Source organism: Gouania willdenowi, chromosome 19 (genome assembly GCF_900634775.1).
Source record: "Gouania willdenowi chromosome 19, fGouWil2.1, whole genome shotgun sequence".
Taxonomy (NCBI): Eukaryota; Metazoa; Chordata; class Actinopteri; order Blenniiformes; family Gobiesocidae; genus Gouania; species Gouania willdenowi.
The window spans coordinates 26,264,783-26,289,329 of NC_041062.1; the positions used below are offsets into that span (position 1 = coordinate 26,264,783).

A 24,547-nucleotide genomic window follows, 5' to 3' on the forward strand; every position below is an offset into this window, starting at 1 on the left:
CCTGCCAGGCTGTTTTACTTCCACAATAAAAACATGAATATAACAGACTTATAAAGCATATGATAGATAGAAACCAGCTCTGTCGTACTGGGGGTACTGGGGGTACTGGGGGTCTTTGCCATGTGGTGGTGGTGTGTGGGAGAAGTCAGCTCGCCCATTTTCCATCCTCTCCCCCTTTTCTTTGTGTGTATATGTATGTACGTGTTCTCCAGACAACAATCGGATAAGTGGCATCCTGACCTCGCAGACGGAGCCCTACGACCTGTCATTCTCGCGTTCCTTCCAGAGCCTGTCCCACCTGCCGCCCTCCTACGAGGCGGCCGCCAAGGCCGACCTCAGCCGCTTCTCCTCCCTGAAGAAACTCAGTAGGTCTAAAGTTCACTGCACTAGAGCGTGGGCTGCGTGTGCCACCACGGTCTGCATGATGGACGCAGCCCTGCATCAGTTGTGGTTTGTTCTGACTGTGCTGCTGAGGACATGGGTCACATGGTACCACTGAGTATTTGTTCACTATCTTTGTGGCCTTGAGCTCTGCATGAAGTAAGTTTGACCAATCTGAGCCAAGCATCAAATGTACGGTGAACATTTTAGAACATCCTCAGGTCTCAGAGTGAAGGTCTCAGGTCTCAGGTATCATTCAGGGATGGACTGGGACATAAATTCAACCCTGACATTTCCTGACCAGCCCACTACTATGTAGAAGCCATTATTTAGTCAGTGATTCTCAACATGTGGCTCTTTGGCCTAATTTTAATTATTATTTCCCCAAAAAACCTTTGAAAAGTTCTCAAACTTTTTTCAGATTTCCTGTGCTTTTCTTTTCTTTCTGTAATGCTTCTGGAAATGTCATTTCCATGACAGTACCTTCACATGGGATTAATAAAGTCTATCTACTAATCTAATCTAATCTAATCTAATCTAATCTAAACTAATCTAATCTAATCTAATCTAATCTAATCTAATCTAAACTAATCTAATCTAAACTAAACTAATCTAAACTAATCTAATCTAATCTAATCTAAACTAATCTAATCTAATCTAATCTAATCTAAACTAATCTAATCTAAACTAATCTAATCTAATCTAAACTAAACTAATCTAAACTAATCTAATCTAATCTAATCTAAACTAATCTAATCTAATCTAATCTAATCTAAACTAATCTAATCTAAACTAATCTAATCTAATCTAAACTAAACTAATCTAATCTAATCTAATCTAAACTAAACTAATCTAAACTAATCTAATCTAATCTCCCTTTTTTTCCCATTTTTGCAAGTCATTTTTTACACTTTTATCCATTTTTTGTCCCTTCTTAGTTTTTTTGAACTTTGCTGAATAAATATCACTTGTTTCTTTTTTCTTTACATTTTGCCTATTTTTGTTCCACATTTTGCCCATTAAAGCTACTCTTTACCATTAAAAACCACCTGGTTCCTCTTTATTTGTACATTTTTTTGCCACTCTTGACTGATTTTGGCCCATTTTAGTCACTAAACACTTTTTTGTGGCCGCGTTTTTTCCACTTTTGGATCATTTTTGACCACCTGTGATCATGTCTGCCTCCACTCGCTCATCAAAAAAAAAAATATAAATATATATATATATATATAAAGTGGACCTGCCCACTGGGTTGATGCCTGGTATACCAGATGGCCAGGCCACCCCTGGTATCAGGTCATTTGTCAAACCAAACTGACTCATGACTCAGCAAAACCTCCATCAAATGACACAATAATAAAAGTTTTCAGACTCAACAGACTGAGGACATAAAACACAGCATGACGTTGTATTTTGAAGAAACCGTAAATAAATACAGCGTCATCATCTTTGGATATGAGAGTAAAGTTAAAAGCTGTTATTTTCTATTTATTTTTAAAGGTGCAATATGTGGAATTTTAAATATGTCTTAAATACCTAAAATACTCATTTGAGTGTTAAAAAACATGTCCTCAGCTGTCATGCCATATGTGAACAACATAGTTATATTTACATTAATAAATATTGCCGGCCAACCTGTAGTACCTATTTTCCACCTGTAGGGTGAGTATAAGCCTGTTTACATCTCTGGTAACAAACGATGCGCTACCCGTGACGCTTACAGCAAACAAACAACTGCTTAAACATCTTCACTCATGAACGCGTCACACATAAAACTGATGATATACATCGTATGGCCCGCAGAAAACATTTACAGGGTGTATCAGAGAATATTGTCACCTGTACATTCAGTGGTCAGGACTGGATATGGTGGAAGTGTTGGTTTTACTCAGTAATACGCCACCTGGTGGTGGTAGAAATGACGTTGAATCTTTAAAGGTTCTACTTCATGTGTATTTCCAGTTCCTTCAAAAATAAAACCATGTCGTGTTTTACGGACTGAGGCTGTTGAGTCTGAAGACTTTTATTTTGAAGCCTGAGGCCGTGTCATTTTACGGCGTTTCATCTGACGGAGGTTTTGCTGAGTCATGAGTCTGTTTGGTCTGATAAATGACAGGTGTTCCTGAGTATGTTCTAACATGTACACGGTACAAATCCTGGTCCCTGTAATAACATGAGCATTGAGTTGAATCAAGGATCGCTGAGTCATTTATATTCTATGACGGTTTCATTAGAAAGCTTCAGTAACTATGGATCCCAGAGCGTGTTTAAGTACATTAAGCATCTTTGTGTGCCCAGCCTGGCTCACTATTGATTTAGCATCACAATGCTGGATTTCTGCCACATAATGAGCTCTCATCTCGTGATGTTTTCCAAAGTGAAAAGCAAATCTTCCTTAAGGCCTGTGTAATTTCATCATGATCGGCCCACTTCACCGCTGGCTCGCAGTCAGAGTGAGGGATGCTGCTCCTCAACTCGTCATATCTGCCGGGCAAACCATTGCCACTAAACACTGAGATGTTTTACAGGCTGAGCTGATATTTATTGGTTGCGGAACAAAGAGGAAAAAGTCATTATCGTGTCTTTGAAAAGGAGAAAAGCTTGTGAGCAGAAACATTGGTTTCTCATCAAGAAGTAGGAATAAAAACAAAGCAGAATTCTTTCTTTTTTTTTTTTTTTCAAGCAGCAAAAAGTCCCAACAGTGTTCTTTTATTAATGTTCTCTGCACCAAAGGACCGCCGTGCTGGTTCTATTGTTGAGACAATAAAGGAAACACAATGTGACTTTCTATTGATGCAAATTGGAGTCAAACTAAAAAATACAGAAATAAATAAATAAAACCTGTGAGTTGTTCAAGGAAACGATTGGTTGATCTTCTTTTCTTTGTTTTTTTTAATTTTATTTGCAATTCATAAGATACAAACAACTTATTTATACAATAGTAAAAAATAAAACAAATTGAAATATTTCCAGGTGCGTTTTACTTCTGAGTCATTCTCAAGTGATCCAGTTCATTACTGGCATCGCTACTTCTCTTACTTCTGTTCAGGTTCTTTTTCTTTTAAGCTGTTGTTTAAAATCAACTTTTCCATCATATCAATGTCCAGGATGATCTCACTCTATGAGGATTCCACATCGTACCAGTTTGTGGTTACGATTGGTTCATTTTCATCCACTAAAATCAGAAGTGAGATTGTTATTTTATTTTATTGCTCTGCTGTCCCCAGGCTTTCTGTACGTGTCATAATATATCTCTAAGGTCTTTTTCTCATTTCCACATTTATTCCTGTGCATAACTTGTCTTTTCTAAAATGTATCACAATGGTTGTGTAACTGTGTGTCACTATGCATGGGTTTGTGTTGCGTGGCATGGGTGTGATGATGATGATGATGATGATGATGATGATGATGATGATGATGATGATGATGATGATGATGATGATGATGATGATGATGATGATGATGATGATGATGGTATATCTGCTTTTGAATGCATGTTTTGTGAGGTTTGGTTTTTCCAGTGAACATTGAGAAATGCTGCATATAAAGGTCCCTGATGTCAGTGTCTCAGCATGTATGTGTATGTGCTTCCTGTCCATGTATGTGACCTTTGAACAGCCCCACAGCCACAGCTGCAGTAGAGCTCCAGATGTTGGATGTTCAGTACGAGCATGTTTTCTATTCCCTTTATGAGCTGAAGGATGAAGCTCAGAGTTCTCTGTGCCTCTACAACCTTTTCTCCATTCCCACTAATGCTTTTCATTTCTAACCTGTTTTTCTTCCTCTCTCCCTTCTGAACCCTCTTCACCTCCGACCTCTTTCTGATTCTCCATCCCTACCTCCTCTGCAGCTGATAAAGACGTTGAAGACTACTACACTCGGAAGCGTCACTTGCCTGACCTGGCTGCGAGAAGCACTCTTCCCCTGCATGTTCTCAAGTTCACTCAGGAACAGGTGGGTTTCTCTGGAGCGATGATGCTTCTGAACAAGGTCACATTTGTAACTGCTCCGTAACGTCTCCACTGAAAAAACTGCAGTCCGTCACTCTCCACCTCCTCCGTCTGTGATGTGTATGTGTAGCAGTGATGACTCAGCAGATCTCTCTAATCCACGTGTAATGGTGTTATATAGTGAATTATAATCAGAGATTCATTTGTATATGTTTGTGTGTTGTTGGCAAGAATGTCCCAGAATAAAGAAATGATCCAATAATATCACGTGAACTCAAACAACTAATTAACCTTAATGTTTAATAAAAGAATGATGAATCAGCGTTAAATAAGCATGAACAATCATCAGTTACTGAGCATCAGTCTCTGAGTGACAGCTGTTCAATCTGACATGTTTCAGCACCAATGACATCATTAAATCACATCATTTAGTCACTTAACTTTGGCTCTGGAGCCTCATGTGGCTCTTTGACTCTTTAGCAATGGCTCCTATAGCTATAAGAAAATATTATAATAATGAGTTGTTATTTCTTACCGAGGTTATTAATGATAAATGACATTGACAACAAATAAAATCATGACATAATAATATGTCAACCTAAAATAAATCACATTGTGCAATAACTCATCAACCATCAACTTTCCTCCACCTGTGATTAAATCTCTGGTAAGAAACTAAACCAACAAAAACACTATTCTGGAAGAAAATAGAGCTTTAATTAACTGCCAACGTGCCAGATTAATATGCATACTGATATGTTGCAAAAATCTAGCAATTAGTATTATATATATATATATATATATATATATATATATATATATATACACACGTGTGTGTGTGTGTGTGCGTTGACCAACAAGATCACGTGTTATCAAATTCAAGTTATTTTTTGTAGCATACAAATACATCAACATTTTTTTTAATTATTATTAATAATATTATTCAATAATTGTAACTAGAATTTAATACACTACAGTGGGTACAGAAAGTATTCAGACCACTTTATATTTTTTACTTTTTGTTTCATTGCAGCCATTTGTTAAAATCAAAGAAAGTTCAATGTATTTCTCATTAATGTACACTCAGCACCTTATCTTTACAGAAAAAACAGAAATGTAGAAATTTTTGCAAATGTATTAAAAAAGAAAAAACATAGCTTGGGGGCGTGGCCTGAATTTCCCCTCTCTTCCTCACTCAGTTTATACTTTCAGTTTTCTGTGTACAATGACATTTTCAGTGATTTCAACTCAATAAAAGACACAACTGTCCAAACATAATACTTTGATCAAAACACCTAAAAGCAAATGAGATGCTGAGGAAATGTCATTTTACATGAAGTGTTGGATCCAATCAAATCAGTCCCGGTCAAAATCAAATGTTGCTCCGGCAGGACCTGGTCCAACTTAAGCTCTGGTTGTGGGGTTAACGTGTGATATAGTGATTGTAGTGAATCTGAAGACAAACAGTTGATTGTGTCCTTGGAGAAGAAGGAAAACATGTTTTGGCTGAAAAAAACAGCTAATTTTGTCAAAAATGTGGTATCAGTGGATACAGTAGCTTATGTGCTCGCTTTTCAACCAGAGTCTGAAATGGGGCTGCTGGAGGCCCTGGAAGGTCATGATGTCGTCCACCAGGGGTAAATGAATGGAATTTCAATCCGCCTTGAAGACTGAGTATTTTATTTTGAAAATAAAGTGTAAACGCACTACTTCCTGTCCGGCATGGGCTTATTTTTGTTGAATTGCTGCAGATCAGCTCCAGCGTCCTGTAAAAACAGAAGGTCTGTGTATCTGCAGCAGTTACACATGTGGTGGAAGTTGTCACATTGACTTTAATGGAATCCTAGCAGATGCTTTGCGGTTCCGCAGCAGTTACAGATCCAGTGAAATTGGAGGTTTATGTCTGAGTGGACACTGTGTAGAACTGTGTAACTTGATGAGCTGAGCTCCTCCATGTTTTTGCTCCACAGCACCGGGAGCAGCAGCAGAGTCAGCCTCCACAGTCCTCCATCTCCCAGGTGGTCTCCCAGTCGCAGTCTTCTCAGCAGCAGTCCCAGCAGAGGCAGAGACCTCGCCGGGTGCAGAGGGCCATGTCCCAGGACCGAGTGCTTTCACCACAACGGGCTCCACAACCGGACTACAACATGTCCTCCAATGGTATGTCCCCGTATGGAGGACGGATTCTCTCCGACGAGCAGCTTCTGTCCGCAGAGCGACTCAGATCCCAGGAGCGGCTTCTTCCTCAGGACCGCCACACGTCCCAGGATCGCCTGTACACCAAGGACCGCATGTACTCAAAGGACCGCCTCCTTTCACAGGAGCACCTCTACCCTAAAGACCGCCACTACTCCCAAGAGCGCCTCTACTCACAAGACCGCCTGTATTCACAAGACCGCCTCCTGTCCCAGGACCCCCTGCTGTCCCCAGACAGGCTGATGATGTCACTGAAGCGTGGCATGGTCAGCAGCATCTCCGGTGGGTTCTATGGCAGTGACAAGTCAATGTCACGGGCCATTTCACACACAGATGTGTTCATACCAACCACACCTCTAATGGACCACTACAAGATGACCAAAATGCACTCCCATCCCAGTGCCTCAAACAGTAGTGGTGGAGGCGGAGCCCCCCCGGGACGAACTGAGCACTCCAACACTTTAGCCATGAACCAAACTGTAAATAAGAGACAGGCCTTTGCCTCCAGACGAACTCACACTGTGGAGCAGCTGCACTACGTCCCACAGCACCACCAGCAGCCGCCACCACAGCCACAGCACTACCGCACAGGAAGTAAGACTGAGGTGACTGTGTAACACCGCAGAGAAGCACTAGAACCACCACAACACAGGACAGCGGCTCTGCACTGTGCCTGGGGAGGGGGGGCGGCGTTCAGAGGACAGAGATTATGTTTCTTTGACTGATTCCATGACCAAGAACATTTGCTAGCTTACTGTGAGAGACCGGAACCACACGCTACACTGTACTCTGCTAGACCTGAAGGAGGGGATGTAGAATTATCCAGATACAATGCCTACTCTATTTTCCACTGTCTTGGTTACATCCACCTGCTTTGCCTCATCCTGTGTATGTTTTAGTGGGAAACACTGATAGCGTGTGTCCAAGCCTTCCTTTTCTGACCCTTTTCTTGCAAAATCTAAAAGGGCTTTTGCATGGTTATACACCAGAGTTCCTCCACTTCTTCTGTTGCACAACATAGCACTATTACAGGTAGAACATTATATAAAGAAAGACAAACTATTTGTACTCCTTCTCCTACTTATAGCATTAGGGAACCCAGACAAGAGCGGTCCAAGTGGAAGTTTCCATCATTTTGATCCATTTCTAGGGTTTTTTGTGGGTTACAAAGCACAATTGATCAAAAATGCTTATGTTTTGTTTTTTACATTTTCTTTACATTGGAGTAGTGCTGGTTAGTGTCTTTTGGTCTTAAAGTAATGACAGGTTTGTAACTATTTTTCTCCTATGTTTCCCTTTTGCTTCCAGTAGATGATTGTAAATATGCTATTCTATTCTAGATGCCGTATCATGGCCAAGTCTGTACTGGATGGACTTTGTATTAGATTGTCTGATTTCAATAGAATTGTTAAAAAAAAAACAACAACAACAACCATAATTCATCACTGTTTTGTGAGTTCAGAATAGAAGCCCACCTAGCCAAATATCTGACTGGACAAATAAATACTATACTGTATGTGTCTGCATTAAAAAACAAAAATAAAAAAACAGTTTGTAGGATAAGGAGTGGATGAATGTGTTGTTTGAACAGCACCACTGCTCATTCTTGGATGTAGACTGTGTTTCCATTACCATGCGAAAACTTGAAAACCATGGAAATAAATGAAAATGCTTGTCAAAGTAGGGTCAAATAAAACATCCATATTTTTCTAAACATGCAACAATGTTCCTCCAGTGTTGTGATTTATAGTTGCACATAAAATCTGATCAGTGAGTGCATTTCTCCCCCTGGATAACGTCAGTTCATACTTTATCAGTCTCAATAAGACTGGATGAGATGAAGGGAACATATTTCAAGGTGTTGTGTGAGTGCAGAAAATACAACAGGACGTGCCTTCAAACTCCAAATGAAAACCTTTAACACTTCCTATTGGTTATGATTGCAGTCATTTTTAATGTTAAACTGTTGGGGAAACTCAAAATTCATACAAAAAACTTGTGACATTTCCTTTAATTAAATAGAAATTGTCACAAAATCTAGTAAATGTAAAGTGTAGATCCTGTTGGGACTAATATCTGTCACTTATTACTTAGATATTTTCAGTTTCTTAAATATTTTTAAATTTATGTATACGTGGAAATGCAAACTAGGGCACACTAATGTTGAAATGCTAATGGAAGTGTAATTTCCTGACGGAGCCTTCCCACGGGATTAATAAAGTCTATCTAATCAAATTTAAATTACTCGTTTTCCTGCATAAAATCTGTGCCCACTTGAGATCAAATTGTTCCGTATTTGGCCACTGAACTAAAATTAGTTTGACATCACTGTCAAAAACAGCAGAAAACTCTCCAACAACTCAAGATAAAGTCCCTTCATTTGTCACTCGTCGTTTTAAGGAAATAGTCACTCAGAGCTCCACAGTTGGAGCGTTCAAGGGGATACCAATAAGGGACCATAGGTTTGGAAACAGATTCTACATACTGCAGCTTTAAGCCTGAACTGTTTCAATCAGACACTATTCACATCCGTGCATGTGCATCTAGAATTGTAACTCAGCTTTATTTAGTAGTCACTGGTTCTACATCCAGCTATAAACATGACAAACAGCTTTATGCTAAGCTACAGATGCTACGTAGAGGTTTACTGCTGCTGTAAAGCACTGCTGTAACACACACTATACACATACAGTATGTGACACACAGCTACACCTGTCACCTGACATTTGTGCGTTATTCTTGCATTATTCCAAACACATCACCTGATTGACTGAAACGTCCAAACCCAGCACGAGGCCGCGGTATAACCATAAAAACTAAGTTATCCTCTTTACACCTCTAATTTATACATATTTTGAAATAGTAAATTAATGACCATCTCTGTATATGTGAACTGGTCATTTTCATTTAAAAAGACACAAATGTATTCGACTACACTTATAAGCAAGCATTAGTTCAGTAATTGTTTTATGTTTTGTAGAAGTAACTGAAACGTTTTTTAACCCTATAATTATAGCACATACCATTATTAATGAACTCTTCCCAGTTCTGCTTTTTATATTTTAAGTTTGTTTCTCGATGTTCTAACAGCAGATGAACGCTGACACAGCAGTGATGCTAGTGCTGTAGCATATTCAAAGGATTAGACACTATGTTAACCCTATGTTGACACTATGTTAACACTAGTTTACACTATGTTAACACTATGTTAAGACTATGTTAACCCTACATTAACCCTATGTTAACACTAATTAACACTATGTTAACCCTAGTTAACACTATGTTAACACTATGTTAGCTCTATGTTAACACTATGTTAACCCTATGTTGACACTATGTTAACACTAGTTTACACTATGTTAACACTATGTTAACCCTATGTTGACACTATGTTAACACTAGTTTACACTATGTTAACACTATGTTAACACTATGTTAACACTATGTTAGCTCTATGTTAACACTATGTTAACTATGTTAACACTATGTTAACACTGTGTTAACCCTATGTTAACACTGTGTTGACACAATGTTAATCCTATGTTAACACTATGTTAACACTATGTCGACACTAGTTAACACTATGTTAACACTATGTTAACACTATGTCGACACTAGTTAACACTATGTTAACCCTATGTTAACACTGTGTTAACCCTATGTTAACACTATGGTAACACTAGTTAACCCTATGTTAACACTATGTTAACACTGTGTTAACACAATGTTAACCCTATGTTAACACTATGTTAACATTAGTTAACACTATGTTAACACAGTGTTAACACTATGTTAACACTATGTTAACCCTATGTTTACCCTTTGTTAACCCTATGTTAACACTAGTTAACCCTATGTTAACACTGTGTTCACCCTATGTTAACACTTTGTTAGCACTATGTTAACCCTATATTAACAGTAGTAAACCCTATGTTAACCCTATGTTAACCGTAGTTAACCCTATGTTAACACTATGTTAACCCTTTGTTAACCCTATGTTAACACTAGTTAACCCTATGTTAACACTGTGTTCACCCTATGTTAACACTATGTTAACACTTTGTTAACAATATGTTAACCCTATGTTAACCGTAGTTAACCCTATGTTAACACTATGTTAACCCTTTGTTAACCCTATGTTAACACTAGTTAACCCTATGTTAACACTGTGTTCACCCTATGTTAACACTTTGTTAACAATATGTTAACCCTATATTAACAGTAGTAAACCCTATGTAAACCCTATGTTAACCCTATGTTAACAGTAGTTTACCCTATGTTAACACTGTGTTAACACTCTGTTAACCCTATGTTAACCCTATGTTAGCACTATGTTAACACTATGTTAACCCTATGTTAGCCCTCTGTTAACACTATGTTAGCCCTCTGTTAACAATATAGATAACACTATGTTAACACTATGTTAACATTGTGTTAACACTATGTTAACACTATGTTAGCCCTCTGTTAACAATATAGATAACACTATGTTAACCCTATGTTAACACTATGTTAACACTATGTTAACCCTATGTTAACACTATGTTAACACTAGTTAACACGAGTGAACATTATGTTAACACTATGTTAACACTATGTTAACACTATGTTAGCCCTATGTTAACACTATGTTAGCCCTATGTTAACACCATGTTAACCCTATGTTAACACGAGTGAACATTATGTTAACACTATGTTAACACTATGTTAACACTATGTTAACCCTATGTTAGCCCTATGTTAACACTATGTTAACTCTATGTTAACACTAGTGAACACAATGTTAACACTATCAAACACAAACACATTGTCAGGCCGAGCTACCGGACTCATAACTCCTCACTTTGTTCTTCTTGTTGTTGTTGTATACACTAGTTACACTAGTAACTAGTTGTCGTGTACACTAATGACTACTCCTCATTAAATTGGGCTGTAATTTGACATGGATATTTTATGAGCGGATGTTAAGAGTCTCTTTTTACTCTGTAGAACCGAGTCATTTGACTGAATTCTCGGGAACGTGGTACGTGTTGTTCGTGTTCCGTGGGCTCGGCCATAGTTCATCCCAACTTGTTATCAAACTTTTTTATCCGTGTCGTCTCCCTGCCTCGGCTTCTTCTGTATACGATGGGAAGGAAAACACTAGCTGCAGTGTTACGTGTTCTTGTTCAGCTTCATTAACATCAATGAAAATAATGAAAGTGTCACAAATAAGGTCAAAGTAATTTTGCTCTGTGAGATTACGTTCAATCCAGAGGCAGTGATTTCATTTCTACACAAACACAGTATCTTATGCATTCGAAGAGAGCAAAGACGTCAAATGAAGCTGGTGTTAAATTACTGGGCCTTTGTGCAGCATGCCATGGAATTCAGTTGTGTTGTAGAAGAAGCTGATTGAAGGTGAATTATCTAAGAGTAAACCTTTATAATATATATAAACAGAGGTGTATAAAGTATCTCAAAAAATGACTAAGTAAAAGTACAAATAAAGACCTGAAAATGACTTTGTTAAAAGTGAATGTCTCCCGTTAGAAAATCACTTGAGTAAAAGTAAACGGCTCACATTTAATATACTTATCTTGTGGAAAAAATACTCAAGTATCAATAGTACAAGTAAAAGTATTTTTCAAAGTACACATAAAGAGAAGCAAAAAAGCCATAAATGTTCCCTTTATTTAACTTTTAGGTAAATTAAAAAGATATGGTTTGATAAAGAAACAGAAAAACACTAATGTTGTTGGCATCACAGATGACGGAGAATACGTACATTTTTTTTATTATCAAAAAAATAAAATTTTGGGCTAATAAAATAATATCCTGGGCTTTAGCCCCGAATAAAACAGCCTCGTGACGCCACTGCGTCAGAAATGAGAGGAACATCAGGATCTGGACATTATCAGATGATTTCTAATTCATTTTCTAATTTCCCATCGAGACGCGTGTGCTGGAGGATCCTTTTTCTTGCTGCTCACTGAGGTGTGAAAGCACATAATCTTTCTGATGCCGTGAAAAGTGTTTGTGTAATTACAAAGCAATGTTGTGAGTGTAACGCTGTGATTGCACAGAGAAGGTGGACACTGATGTACACAACCTGCTTCAGCCTCACTCTGACATCTGCATTAATAGTGACTCATTTTAATGCTGCTCGGAGCAATTTCAAACCTCCTTTAAATTCATGGAAACTCAAGAGCACCAAGTTTCTCAGTAAACAGCCACGCCTGCGATTGCTCTCCTCGACAAACACGCAGAAAAAAAAGAGGAGGAAAAAATCAAAAATGACAGGAAAGAAATGGAATAAGTTCAGGGTTCCAATTTACACTGACCCTCAGAGCCATCAGCATCTAAATGTAAATAAGAGCGTGCAATCAGGAGGAATCTGTGAGTGACGGTGGCTGTAAGATGGTTATGATAATCAACCTCGGTTCAGGCTGAGGGGACCAGCGATGAGTTCACAGAAATAACAGTAGGATAATTCCTGTGAATTCTACCTCTTCTCATGGTTTTTGCACTGAGCACCTGCTATAACTGTGACGTTCTTGCACCAATTTTCACCAATTATTGTCACGTCCACATCAGGCTCACTGGTTGTCAAACATCCAACAACATCAGCTGAGCCAGAGTCATATCTGTCAAGTATCCCATTTGGCCGGGAAACGAACACATTTTACCCCTCTTTCCTGCTATCCCCCATATTAGTATTCTCCCCTAAATATCACATTATATAATGTAATAATAATTCAAAGATTAAATAATAAAAACTGAACGCTGTCACTAGAGGTTAGGAGGTTAGTGCAGACACGAGCGGAATAAAAAACTTAGAAAAGTGACGTATGGATATAAGAAGACTTTACTGCAAAAAAAAACAAAGAAGTCGTGTAAATACGGGACCGAGAATTAACGTTCCTAAGGAGGAGCAGGATGGGTCAGTTACACATTCTGTAAGATTTGTAACTGAGATTTTAACGTCTCAAACTGGGTAAGTCAGCATAAAAATCAGCCAATCACAAGCACCACAAATATACACTTAAAGGGCCAGTATTATGAAAAAATGGTGTTTCTAATGGTTCAGCTACATTTATATACATCCTTTAGCCTCATTCAGAGGGTCAACATTGAAACCGTTCTGTTTCCTCCCTCCCTTGTTATTCCACATGTTGTAAAAAGTCAGCTCCAAATGGGACAGTTGAATTTTTCTCGCATTGTGACGTCATAACGCAGAAACTCCTCCTCCTCAATCCTGGCTCCTCCTACCCTATAAGAATGTGAGCTTCTCCCTCTCAAACTACCTCAAAGCTAAAACCGACATAGCGACAGCAGGTTGATATTACAGTTAATATCACCGTTAATATCTTTACATTCAGTATTTACAGTAGATAATCCAGTGTCTATAAAAGCGAGGAATCTCTTTCTGTCTGTCTGTCTGTCTGTGGCTCAAATAGCTCTGTGGTATAGGGACAGACAGAGTTGGGACGTTCACCATGGCGGCCACTTGGTTCAAAGATGCGCAAAGTTGGATTTGTTTATACTGCAATGCTACCGTTTATTAATTATTTCATAAAATTGTCCACCGGAGCGGAACCACTAGAATCACGTGTGCCTCAGAGCCAAACACTGCACAGCTCCACTCCATAGCCAATCACTGCCAGTTAGCATTAGCGTTAGCTTTGGAAACAGATAAACGGTTGAGGTTTATAACGAACAAAAAACTGCTTAAACATGTTTACTCATAAACGCATCACACATGTAAAGCTAACGATACATCAACCCTGACGAACATTTGCGGGGTGTAGCAGAGAATATTGTGACCGGTACATTCAGTGGTCAGGACCACTTCGCGGCCCGAACACAAGGGTGTGAACAATAGCTGCCGTTTAGGTGCCTGAACAAAACCACCGGAACACAAATAAAACAGGAAATTTACAACATAGTGTGTAATCTTCAGCTAATTTTCAGACCCTCACACAAAGTAACTTACTGCCTATAAATGGTGTATATAGTTGTAAATAACAATGTTTGGTGCTTAATGCAACTCGCATAGAATTAAACCAGGGAAATCACACACGCTATTGTACTTTGCACCCGCAAATAAACCCCTTTATAACACTACAGAGTACTGAGTATGTACACCTCTATGTACATCCAACATTCAAACACATACTCATTTGTACATAATTCAATTCAACTTTATTTATATAGCACAAAATACAACAAAGTCATTTCAAAGCGCTGAACAAAATATAAAGTCCATAGTAAAAAAGAAGAAAGAACCCAACAAGATCCACATGACAAGCATTTAGCGACAGTGGGAAGAAAAAACTTTTTTATAGGAAGAAATCTCCAGCGGAACCAGGTTCAGAGGTGGAGAACATCTGCTTAGACTGGTTGGGGTTAGTGAACAGAGGTACAAACAGAATAGGATAGAAGGATAGACCATCAGAGTGTCCCAGATTAGTTGTGCCGTGAGCCATCAATCAGGAACCGCTATCTCCAGCATCAAGACACCTGAAACAGAAAAGAGAGTGGAGGGCGAGGAGAAGACACAGACTGCAGGAAAAAAATAAAAAAATAAATATATACAACCGCGTCCCTGGACAAAACATCTCATTACAGCCCATTAGAGCTATGTGTGTAGATGGTGGATTGTGTTTGAAAACAATGTTGGTGTCGACTATATAATCTTAGATCTAAGTTCCTAGTTCCTATTTTTAGGTTTAGGGCTTTGTTCCTAGTGTTTAGGTTAATGCTATTATACGATGTACACTTTAGCAAATAAGTAGGTTTTAAGTTTACTTTTAAAGGTGTAGAGAGTAGCAGCCTCTCGTACTAAGACTGGGAGCTGGTTCTAAAGGGGAGGAGCCTGGTAGCTGAATGATCTGCCTCCTGTTCTACTTCTAGATACTTTAGGAACTTCCAGAAGACCATCAGACTGAGAGCAGAGTGATCTACCTGGACGATAGGGCACTAACAGGTCTCTATAGATATACAGGAGCTAGATCATGTAGAGCTTTGTATGCTAACAGGAGGATTTTAAACTCTATTCTAGATTTTACAGGAAGTCAATACTGTAGAAATATGTTCTCTCCTGTTAGTACCTGTTAGTATTCTAGCTGCAGCATTCTGAATTAACTGGAGACTTTTTAGTGAGTTACTAGAACATCCTGACAGTATAGAGTTACAATAATATAATCTAGATGTAACACATGCATGGATTAGTTTTTCAGCATCACTCTGGGTCAAGATATTCCTGATTTTATAGATATTACAGAGGTAGAAGAAGGCTGTCCTTGTGATTTGTTTAATATGAGAATTAAAGGATAAGTCAGTATCAAAGATAATGTCTATGTTTATTACTGTGGTGCTGGGTGACAGAGTGATGTCATCTAGAGACACTATTTACTCTGATAATTTATCTCTGAGGGTGTTTTGGACCAATAAAAATCACTTTGGTTTTATCCTGGTTAAGAAGGAGAAAGTTACGACTCATCCAGGATGTGATGTCATTAAGACAAGCCTGGATTTTAATAACTGATGAGTTTCATCTGATTTCATTGAGAGATAAAGCTGTGTATCATCTGCATAGCAATAGAAATGTATATAATGTTCTCTGATAATGTTACCTAGTGGAAGCATAGATAATGTAAAGAATATTTGTCCTAAAACTGAACCTTGTGGAACTCCATGATTAACTCTGGCTGAGGACAGATTATTAACATGAACAAAGTGGGTTCTGTCTGATTGGTAGGATTTAAACCAACCCAGCGCTGTTTCTTTAATCCCAAAAACACTTTCCAGTCTCTGCAGAAGTAGATGATGATCCACTGTATCAAAGGCTGCACTGAGATCTAAGATCACCAGAACTGAGACCAACCCTCTGTCTGAGGCTAAGAGGAGATCATTGGTTACTTTTACTAAGACAGTCTCTGTGCTGTGATTGGCTCTAAAGCCAGGCTGAAAGCTCTCTATAAATTGTTCCTATGAAGGTGATCACAAAGTTGACCTTCAATGACTTTTTCAAGAAATTGATATTGGTCTATAATTGGACAAGTCACTTGGATCAAAGGTTGTTTTTTAAGGAGATGTTTGATTACAGTGGTTTTAAAGGCCTGTGGTTCATAACCTGTTACTAGAGATGTGTTAATCCACTTCATCATATTAGTGCTGATTAGTGGAAGAACATCTTTAAATAGTGGAGATGGGATTGGATCTAAAAGACAGGTTGTTGGTTTAGAAGCACTAACTATTGAGGTCAGTTCAGATAGACCAATTGGAGTGAAACTATGTAAATAAAAGCTGCATGTTGAGGATATTTCAGGAGCTGCTTTGTTTAATAAAGTATTGATCACTCCTGCAGGGGGGACATTAGCTTTGTTTCTAATTGTTAGAATTTTATCAGTAAAGAAGTTGATGAAGTCATCACTGCTCAGGTTGACAGGAATAGAGGGTTCAACAGAGCTGTGGCTTTTGGTGGGCGTGGCTACAGTGTTGAATAGAAACCATGGATTGTTTTTGTTTTCCTCTATTAAAGTTGAATAATAGGAGGTTCTAGCTTTGCAAAGAGCTTTTTTTATAAGCTGACACAAACTTTCTCTCCAGGCTATATGAACTTCTACCATGTTTGAGGAGAGACACTTCCTTTCTAATTTCCGCGGTTGCCTGTTTTAGAAGATGCAATTCAGATTTATACCAGGGGTCGACCTTTTTATGAAATATCTTCTTGTTTTCAAGCGGGGGCAACAGCATCCAGAGCTCTGTACAGTGACAACATTGCACTGTTAATAAGATCATCTATTTTCTCTGTCGTTAGACATTGATAGACATTAGACTGAAACTAGACATGGATATAATTGAACAAGTAAAAGAATATAGAGCACTAGGAGTGTGGATAGATGAGAAACTGACCTGGAAAAAACACATACAAGTAGTTAAAAACAAAGTTGCCAAAAGCAGCAACATCCTACAGAAATTACAACAAATACTACAAACCACATCACTGAAGACGATCTATTCTTCCCTTATTGGGTCACATTTAAATTACTGCTCTGAAATCTGGGGAAACACCTACAAAAGTATCTTGAACCTTTATTTAAACTTTAAAAAAAAGCAATTTGAATTCTATATAAAGCACCACACAACACACACACAAACAAACTATTTGAAAAGGCCAAATACCTAAAACTGCAAGAAATAATACACTACAACACACAAATTCTCACATATAGGGCATCACTTAAAACACTCCCATATCAAATACAAAACGTTTCACATACAACAAACAGCTTATGAACTAAGACATAATAATGTGTTTATACAAGAAAGGGTTAAATCTAACATTGGAAAATACAGCACTGTCCATAGAGCTATTACCAGCTGGAATAACCTGATGCAGAGACAAAACAAACTTGGCTAGATTTAAAGAAAAAACTCAGAACACATTTTTACACGAATACGAGATCAACACAGCAACGAGATAGAACTTATCAACTGACCATTGACACAATCGACTCAATCTTCACGAACAGAAGATCACAACAACACGAACTAGCGTGTCCAAAAGAGACATTCCCGAAAGAAGATAAACTTTTCTTTTGAACTGGAGGAATGCAAACAACGTCTGGGAATGCAGGGAACAAGGCCGACATGAACAACGATAGAGAGTAGGAGGAATAAAAAAGACAATACTGACTACAGATGAGAATAAATCCTACACAAAAAAGGACAAAAAAATGAAATTGTGTTCAGAACAACCTAAGAATGTTTGACCAGAGAGGACAAGCTTTGATGTAAATTTTCTGAGCTCAAAATAGGGGACGGGACTTAGATAAGCAAACTGCTCTCTCGTCTCCTTTTTTGGCATGTACAAAACAAAAAAAAACAAAAAAACATTATTTTATTTAGGCTGTTGTTTTCATCATCTGCATGAATGTTAAAGTCACCTGCTCAGCACCAGATCAGTGACAAAGTCAGAGAATTCAGAGAGAAACTCTGAGTATGGACCAGGAGGACGGTAAACTATAACCAATAAACTGGGTTTTTCTATCTTGTTTTTGGGATTACAAATTTAAAGGCTTTCAAATGAATTTTGGTTAAGTTTGGTTTTTGGGGTAACTGATAAGCTTGAGTGAAAAACTGCTGCCACTCCTCCTCCCCGACCACTCTCACGGGGAATATGGTGATTACCCTAATTGGGAGGGCTGGCTTCATTAAGAGCAATAAAATCTTCATTTTTGAGCCAGGTCTCTGTGAGGCATAATACACTCAATTGATGGTCAGTTATAAGATCACTCACTAAGAGGGATTTAGATGAAAGCGATCTAATATTTAATAGTCCACATTTAATGGTTTTCTCATTATTTTGTGGTCTGTTTGGAGTTTTAAGGCACTTTTTTTCTCTACTGCATATGATTGAGAGATTTTTAGTCATGTTGTTGATGTCATGATGATTTTACTGATGATTTTAATTGATTTTACTGATAATTTTAATTGTTCTTATTGATTTTAAACAATTGAATGTTTTATCATGTAAAGCACATTGAGTTGCCTTGAGTATGAAATGCGCTATACAAATAAATTTGCCTTGCCTTGCCTTGCCTAAAGTTTGATGAGATTTTTATGGTTAACTCCTCTATTGTGAGCTTTAGTTTGTATTGCATGTTGTTCTGTGCAGCTCAGCACAGTGTTTATTGGGTATAATTGCTCTATATTTTGAGTAAAGGGCTTAAAAAAAAAAAAAGTTGTGCTGCTGTAAAAGGCAACTGAATTGTTCTATAACCCCTATTTAATGTAGGGAGAGGGCCAGAAATGAATTTCCCACATTCCTTTAGAAGATTAAAGAGAAGGTTAAACTTGTTCATGGTCCGTATCGATTCGCGTCAGGTGGTATTGTTCGTCCTTATATGTAACACTATTTTAGTGACAGTTACTGGCAGCGTGGGTAACATTTGATTAAGTTTGTTTAAGATAGTTTGACCTGTAGCACCTGGAATACAGTGTGTGATGGCATTAAATAATCTAATATTACTTGTTATTAAATCATCGGTAATGAGTGTAGTTTGTGGGAAGAGAGTGTTCGGAGTGAGTGTGCGTCTGTTATACTTGCCGGGAATTGACAACTCTACTTAAACTCCTCCCACTATATGAATACATACACCTGACGGGCACTGTACTAATAAAGATAAACCGAAGAGCACTCACAATCAGTTCCACTTTTAATAGCCGTTATACCACCTTGTATCGCCTTTATGGGATGATCTGAGGTGTTTGTTGACCCAATGCAACGCAGCGGTTAGACAAACTAATGGACTGTCGTCTTAAATGGATTATTTCTGTGGCCATAGTAGGGCATGAAAACGGGTGATGAAAAATTTAAACGTCTCAAAACGGAGGTTAGGCTATAGTAAGGCATAAAAAGGGAGAAAAAATAGCAAATGCCTGAAAAAGGGCAAAAAAATTTCAAACTCCTCGAAAAAGAAGGTATGTCTGTAGTAAGGCATAAAAAAGGGGGGAAAAAAAGGTAAAACGTGAAAAAGGGCAAAAAAAAAAAAGGCTAAAGTAGGGCATGAAAAGGGCAAAAAATTTACAAACACCTCAAAACGGTGGGTAAGGCTATACTTAGGCATAAAAAAGGTTGGAAAAAGTTACGGCAATAGCAAAGCATGAAAAAGGGCAAAAAAAAAGGTAAGGCCATGAAAAGGCATAAGAAAAGGGCAAAAAAAAGTTAGGACAATAGTAAGACTCAAAAAGGGCAAAAAAAAGGTGAGGCCAAAGTAAGGCATAGCTGTTAGGTGGACCCTTTCTTTTGTTCAGTTCCACAAGACTGAAGATCTTTTGCTGGGATTCACTCCCACATGATGATGCTGAAGTTTCTTTTCCCCATTTATTTTGCAGGTAAAAACCTTGAACACAGTGTAGATAATCATTACAAAGTCTAACACAGTTATTAAATAAATTATAACATCATCAAAACAGTAAATTTCCATTATATATTAAATAAGTAAATTTCTATAAATATACATATATATATATATATCATTTTATGACATTTACTTGACATGTTCAAGAATAAATATCAGATATTATTTATGATGAAACTATTAATTCCATATTTTTCCCATTTTTATGCATAATATAATTTACAACACAATCAACTCTTATAAAATACTTCATGTACTTTGAATCCAAAAATACAATACAATCATGATTTCCTTTTAATTTAGGTTGAGATAATCAATTGAATTCATTAACACAGTTAATTCCATTGCATTTTATTTAATAGTGACCCTTGACCAGTTAAACCAAACACCAATTTAGCAAACGGCACAAAACCACAACGTGAACAACTGCATTGAAAAGGTCCTAGATTTCCGAACGCACTGAAATGCACCACACAGTCCAAACTCAGAGTGAGAAAGAAAGAGACTTAGAGAACAATCGCCTCTCACGGGCAGTCGTCTTCAGTTTTATTTCAGTAGGGTACCAGTCTCTTGCACGTCCACCAGCCCCGCTGAAGCACTTCAGATCTTTCTTTGCTCACTTCTTTGGCTCTGACCTCACGCACGCCACAGCTGATCATGCTGAAAAACCTGAGGCACTTCCTCCTCTCTGATTAAAACAGCTGGTGCGCCGCTGCTCTTTCCATACGGGGAGGGCTGGGGAGCGCGCTTCCTCGTTCACGCAACACCTCCCACTCAACCTTCTTGTTATCCATGATGGAAGGTTGCAAAAACTTGCAAGGAAACATTTTTGCTGCTCTCCAGACCATTGCCAATGTCTTTAGTAGGCTTGCTAGACTGCTGAACCGCTCTTCGTCAACTTGTTTTGTGAATGCGGGTCCCGGCAGGTGCCCTGTGCAGGTCTGCTTGGATAGAAGGGAGGTTCTGCTTCAGCTCTTTCTTTGATTTGGAGTGAGTAAGTGCAGCAACGAAAGTCTTTTTCTGAATACGTATGACATTTTTTTTTGCTTCCACAGCAAACATCCATGGCTGATTTGATCGGCCATTCACTTTCTGGGAGGCCCAAGTACTTTGGACCCACCTGCCACTCTGAGTTTTTATCCAAATCTTGGGGTTTGCACTTCTTGAAGTAATGTCTGCTATATTGAGCACCCCAGGGATCCACCACCAATCTCGGACATTTGTGCTGCTTTGAATTTCCCCGACTCGCATTGGTGAAGAATGTTTGGTAACCGTAGCTTTCTCGTTGGATTGCTCCCAGAACCATCTGGCTGTCAACTCAACGAAGTGATACCATCTCTCAACACAAATCTTGCAGTTTTTGAGGAAATACTTTTTTAAACGACCTGCAAACACAGCACCACAGACTTCAGCCTTAACTGCATCCCCTTTATGATCCAATGGTGTCAACTTGGCTTGGACTCAACTAGCCATATAGTCACACCTTAAAGACACTTCCATCGTAAGTACAATACTGCACCATAAGAATGTTCACTACCATCAGAAAATGTAATACCACAGGTTCAGCACTCAAGTCACATGGTGACAGGGATCTAGTGAATCTCAATTGACTAGCTCAGTGTAGTTCTCAAGTAAGTTGATGGCATCTTCCCGCAGACCCTCAGATAAAGGTATGTCCCGTGTATCTTCTGGTGGGCAGTGCTTCACCCTTGCTTCTGAAAGGCTCTCCTTACTAGAATGGCCCCTTTCTGCTTGACTGGGAGTCACAAGGCCAAGGGGATCGTAAAGGCCGGAACTTAACTTAGAAGCTCTCTTCGGGTGAGTGGGTGGTTGGTGTATGTGGCTTTACTTCATTTTTTGGCAAATCTTTTCCCAATCGCATCTTCTTTTTCTTTTTAGAAAAATTCACAGCTACTATCAAGCGAAGCATGTCATCTCTAGGATCATAGCCAAGGCCCAGTGCTTTATTTTCCTCCTCAGGGAGTTGGTTTGGGAGGATCATTAAAGAGGATTCATTAGCTCTCAGCTTTCCACTTTCTGGCCTCCCACTTTGCCCTTTGTAAGCCACGGCTTCATGTGGAATCCACCAGCTTTTAGTATTTCTTTGATGTTGGCTGTCATTTCTTTGAGTTTGCTTAGATCATTGTGTGATGTAAGAATATTCATCCACATACTGTATGTATCTTGCTCCAGGACTCTACGTTCTTCTTTAAGGTGGTCAAACAATGGCAAGTTTGCAGTCTCCCGCATGGCAACCTGAGCGATACAGCCTGCTGGTTTGTCACCAGTGTTGACCCTTGTGATTGCATATTCTTGAATGTCTTCATTCTCAGCGTCTCTCCAGAGAAAAGCGGTGTAGATGGACTTCTTGATCCTCAAGCCAAACTGATTTTACATTTTCTTGATGTCCCCGAGCTCAGCAAACACACATTGCCAGAACCGTAGGAGAACAGCACGGAGTTCATTAAGGACATCTGGGCCTTTGATCAGTAGATCATTTAGGCTTTGACATCTGACTTTTGGCTGCTGTTCCACACAAGGCAAACTGGTGTGATGATGTCGTGAACTTGAGTCTTGTAAGCCATTTTCCATTTTGGTTCTCTTCCCAACTGCTTTTCAGTCCTTAAGAATGTTGCTTCAACTGCTCTTCTATTATTTGGAAAAGTTGATGGATCCATAGACCAAGGAAACTTTGCATGCCAGTGGGGCTCCTCACTGTGGTGATCTCCCATCACATAGGTCAACCCACTCTTTATTTGCTCCAGCTCTCACTCCTCAGAGAGGGACATCTCTTTCCCCCCAGGTTGACAATTTCCACATTGACAACCACCACACCTGGGCCGACAAGCAGCTCCCATGCTGTCCCACTTCCACAATCCATAAAAACTTCGGCTGGCAGCTGACGTGGTGGCAAGAGTTTGAGCCAGAGACTTTGGTCTTTTACAGGTGATTTCTTTGTACTGTGTCGCCGCTGGACCGCCTGGAGCGTGCAAATGTCTTCTGGAGTTGTGAGCTGTAGCTGCTACCTCTTCCAAGAGATCTGGGTGAGAGCCGCCCACCGTCCTCCCACAGGACCAGATCTCCAATAGACTGGATTTTCTCTGGGACAAGTTTTCCTTCCTTATGACTAATGAGAAGATTAATTTGTGTGGGCCGGACAGTTCACGAAGGGGTATATCGGGAATATCCTTTACAAGCCTCTTTACTGCCCAAAAAGGTTGTTGTGCACTCATCGTCATTTAGTGTGAACCTCCAAACACCTCCCACAAAAACCAAGTCTCTTCACTGCATCTTTCTTTTCGCAACTTTAAGTGCCTTGAATTTCTTGCAGTAGTATAGTTTATTTCTGTGGCCACTTACTCCACAGACAACATAAGCTTGGAGGACCGGTTGATTTGGTGGCCTTTGTGCGAGCATGCTTATGCGGGATCTTGTCTCCTTTCTTCCAGGATCATAGTCTCTTAACTTCTCCAACTGCTCGTAAATCTTCTCTTGACTTCTCAGAAATTTAAGGAGCTTGTCAAACCTTCTTCGAGACTATCCAACAGCTGAAACTTCTTAACCTCCTTAGAGCCGGTAGGTTCTCCTTGCTTTTGGAGTGCCTCACAATCTTTCTTCCAGGAATATAGTTTCGTTTACTCCCATCAAATTTTGGGAGTGCTGTTGGTCTCAATTTGATGGCAGGAGATTGGAAACACGGGGTTCCTTTGCCTTGCTCCTCCAGTTCCATTTTTGCCTGCATCAGGACCAGTGCAGGTAAGCTGGCTTCCAACTCCTCAACCGCTGCTGCAGGTCCATCCGGTCTGCCTCTGGATCCAGTGACTCCATTTACATAGGGTTTGTTTTGTCCGGATCCATATCCAGATCTTCTTTGGAGGCGGGCTCTTCTCCAGACTCCCTTGTCTTGGCATAAGTAGCTTGCATTTCCTCATTTACTTCCATCACCTTGTCAGCCTCTAGTGTGATTTGATGACGGCTTCGATGAGTTCTTCCGCTGGGTTTTTTCGACAAGATTTCACTATCGAGTTTGCCAGTCGGGGAAAACCTTTGTTTTGGCAGTTGTCCTGTCTTTTTAGCGCCCTTGAGCAAGAGGGTAGCTGAAGTTTCAGGGGT

At 39.1% G+C, this 24,547-nt stretch overlaps 1 protein-coding gene across 5 annotated transcripts in view; it reads left to right on the forward strand.

Annotated features, from left to right (window-relative positions):
* The window catches only part of LOC114481966 (shisa family member 6), a 130,216-nt gene extending 122,012 nt beyond the window's left edge, over positions 1 to 8,204 (forward strand). For 3 of the 5 annotated variants that reach the window (XM_028477073.1, XM_028477072.1, XM_028477076.1), the window contains 3 exons: positions 213 to 365; positions 4,232 to 4,335; positions 6,302 to 8,204. In XM_028477073.1, coding sequence (XP_028332874.1) covers positions 213 to 365; positions 4,232 to 4,335; positions 6,302 to 7,141 — 1,097 coding nt within the window. In that variant the 3' untranslated portion in view covers positions 7,142 to 8,204. The remainder of the gene's footprint in view (positions 1 to 212; positions 366 to 4,231; positions 4,336 to 6,301) is intronic. The other 2 variants (XM_028477077.1, XM_028477078.1) reach the window with 1 other exon arrangement.
* The last annotated feature ends 16,343 nt before the right edge of the window (positions 8,205 to 24,547 follow it).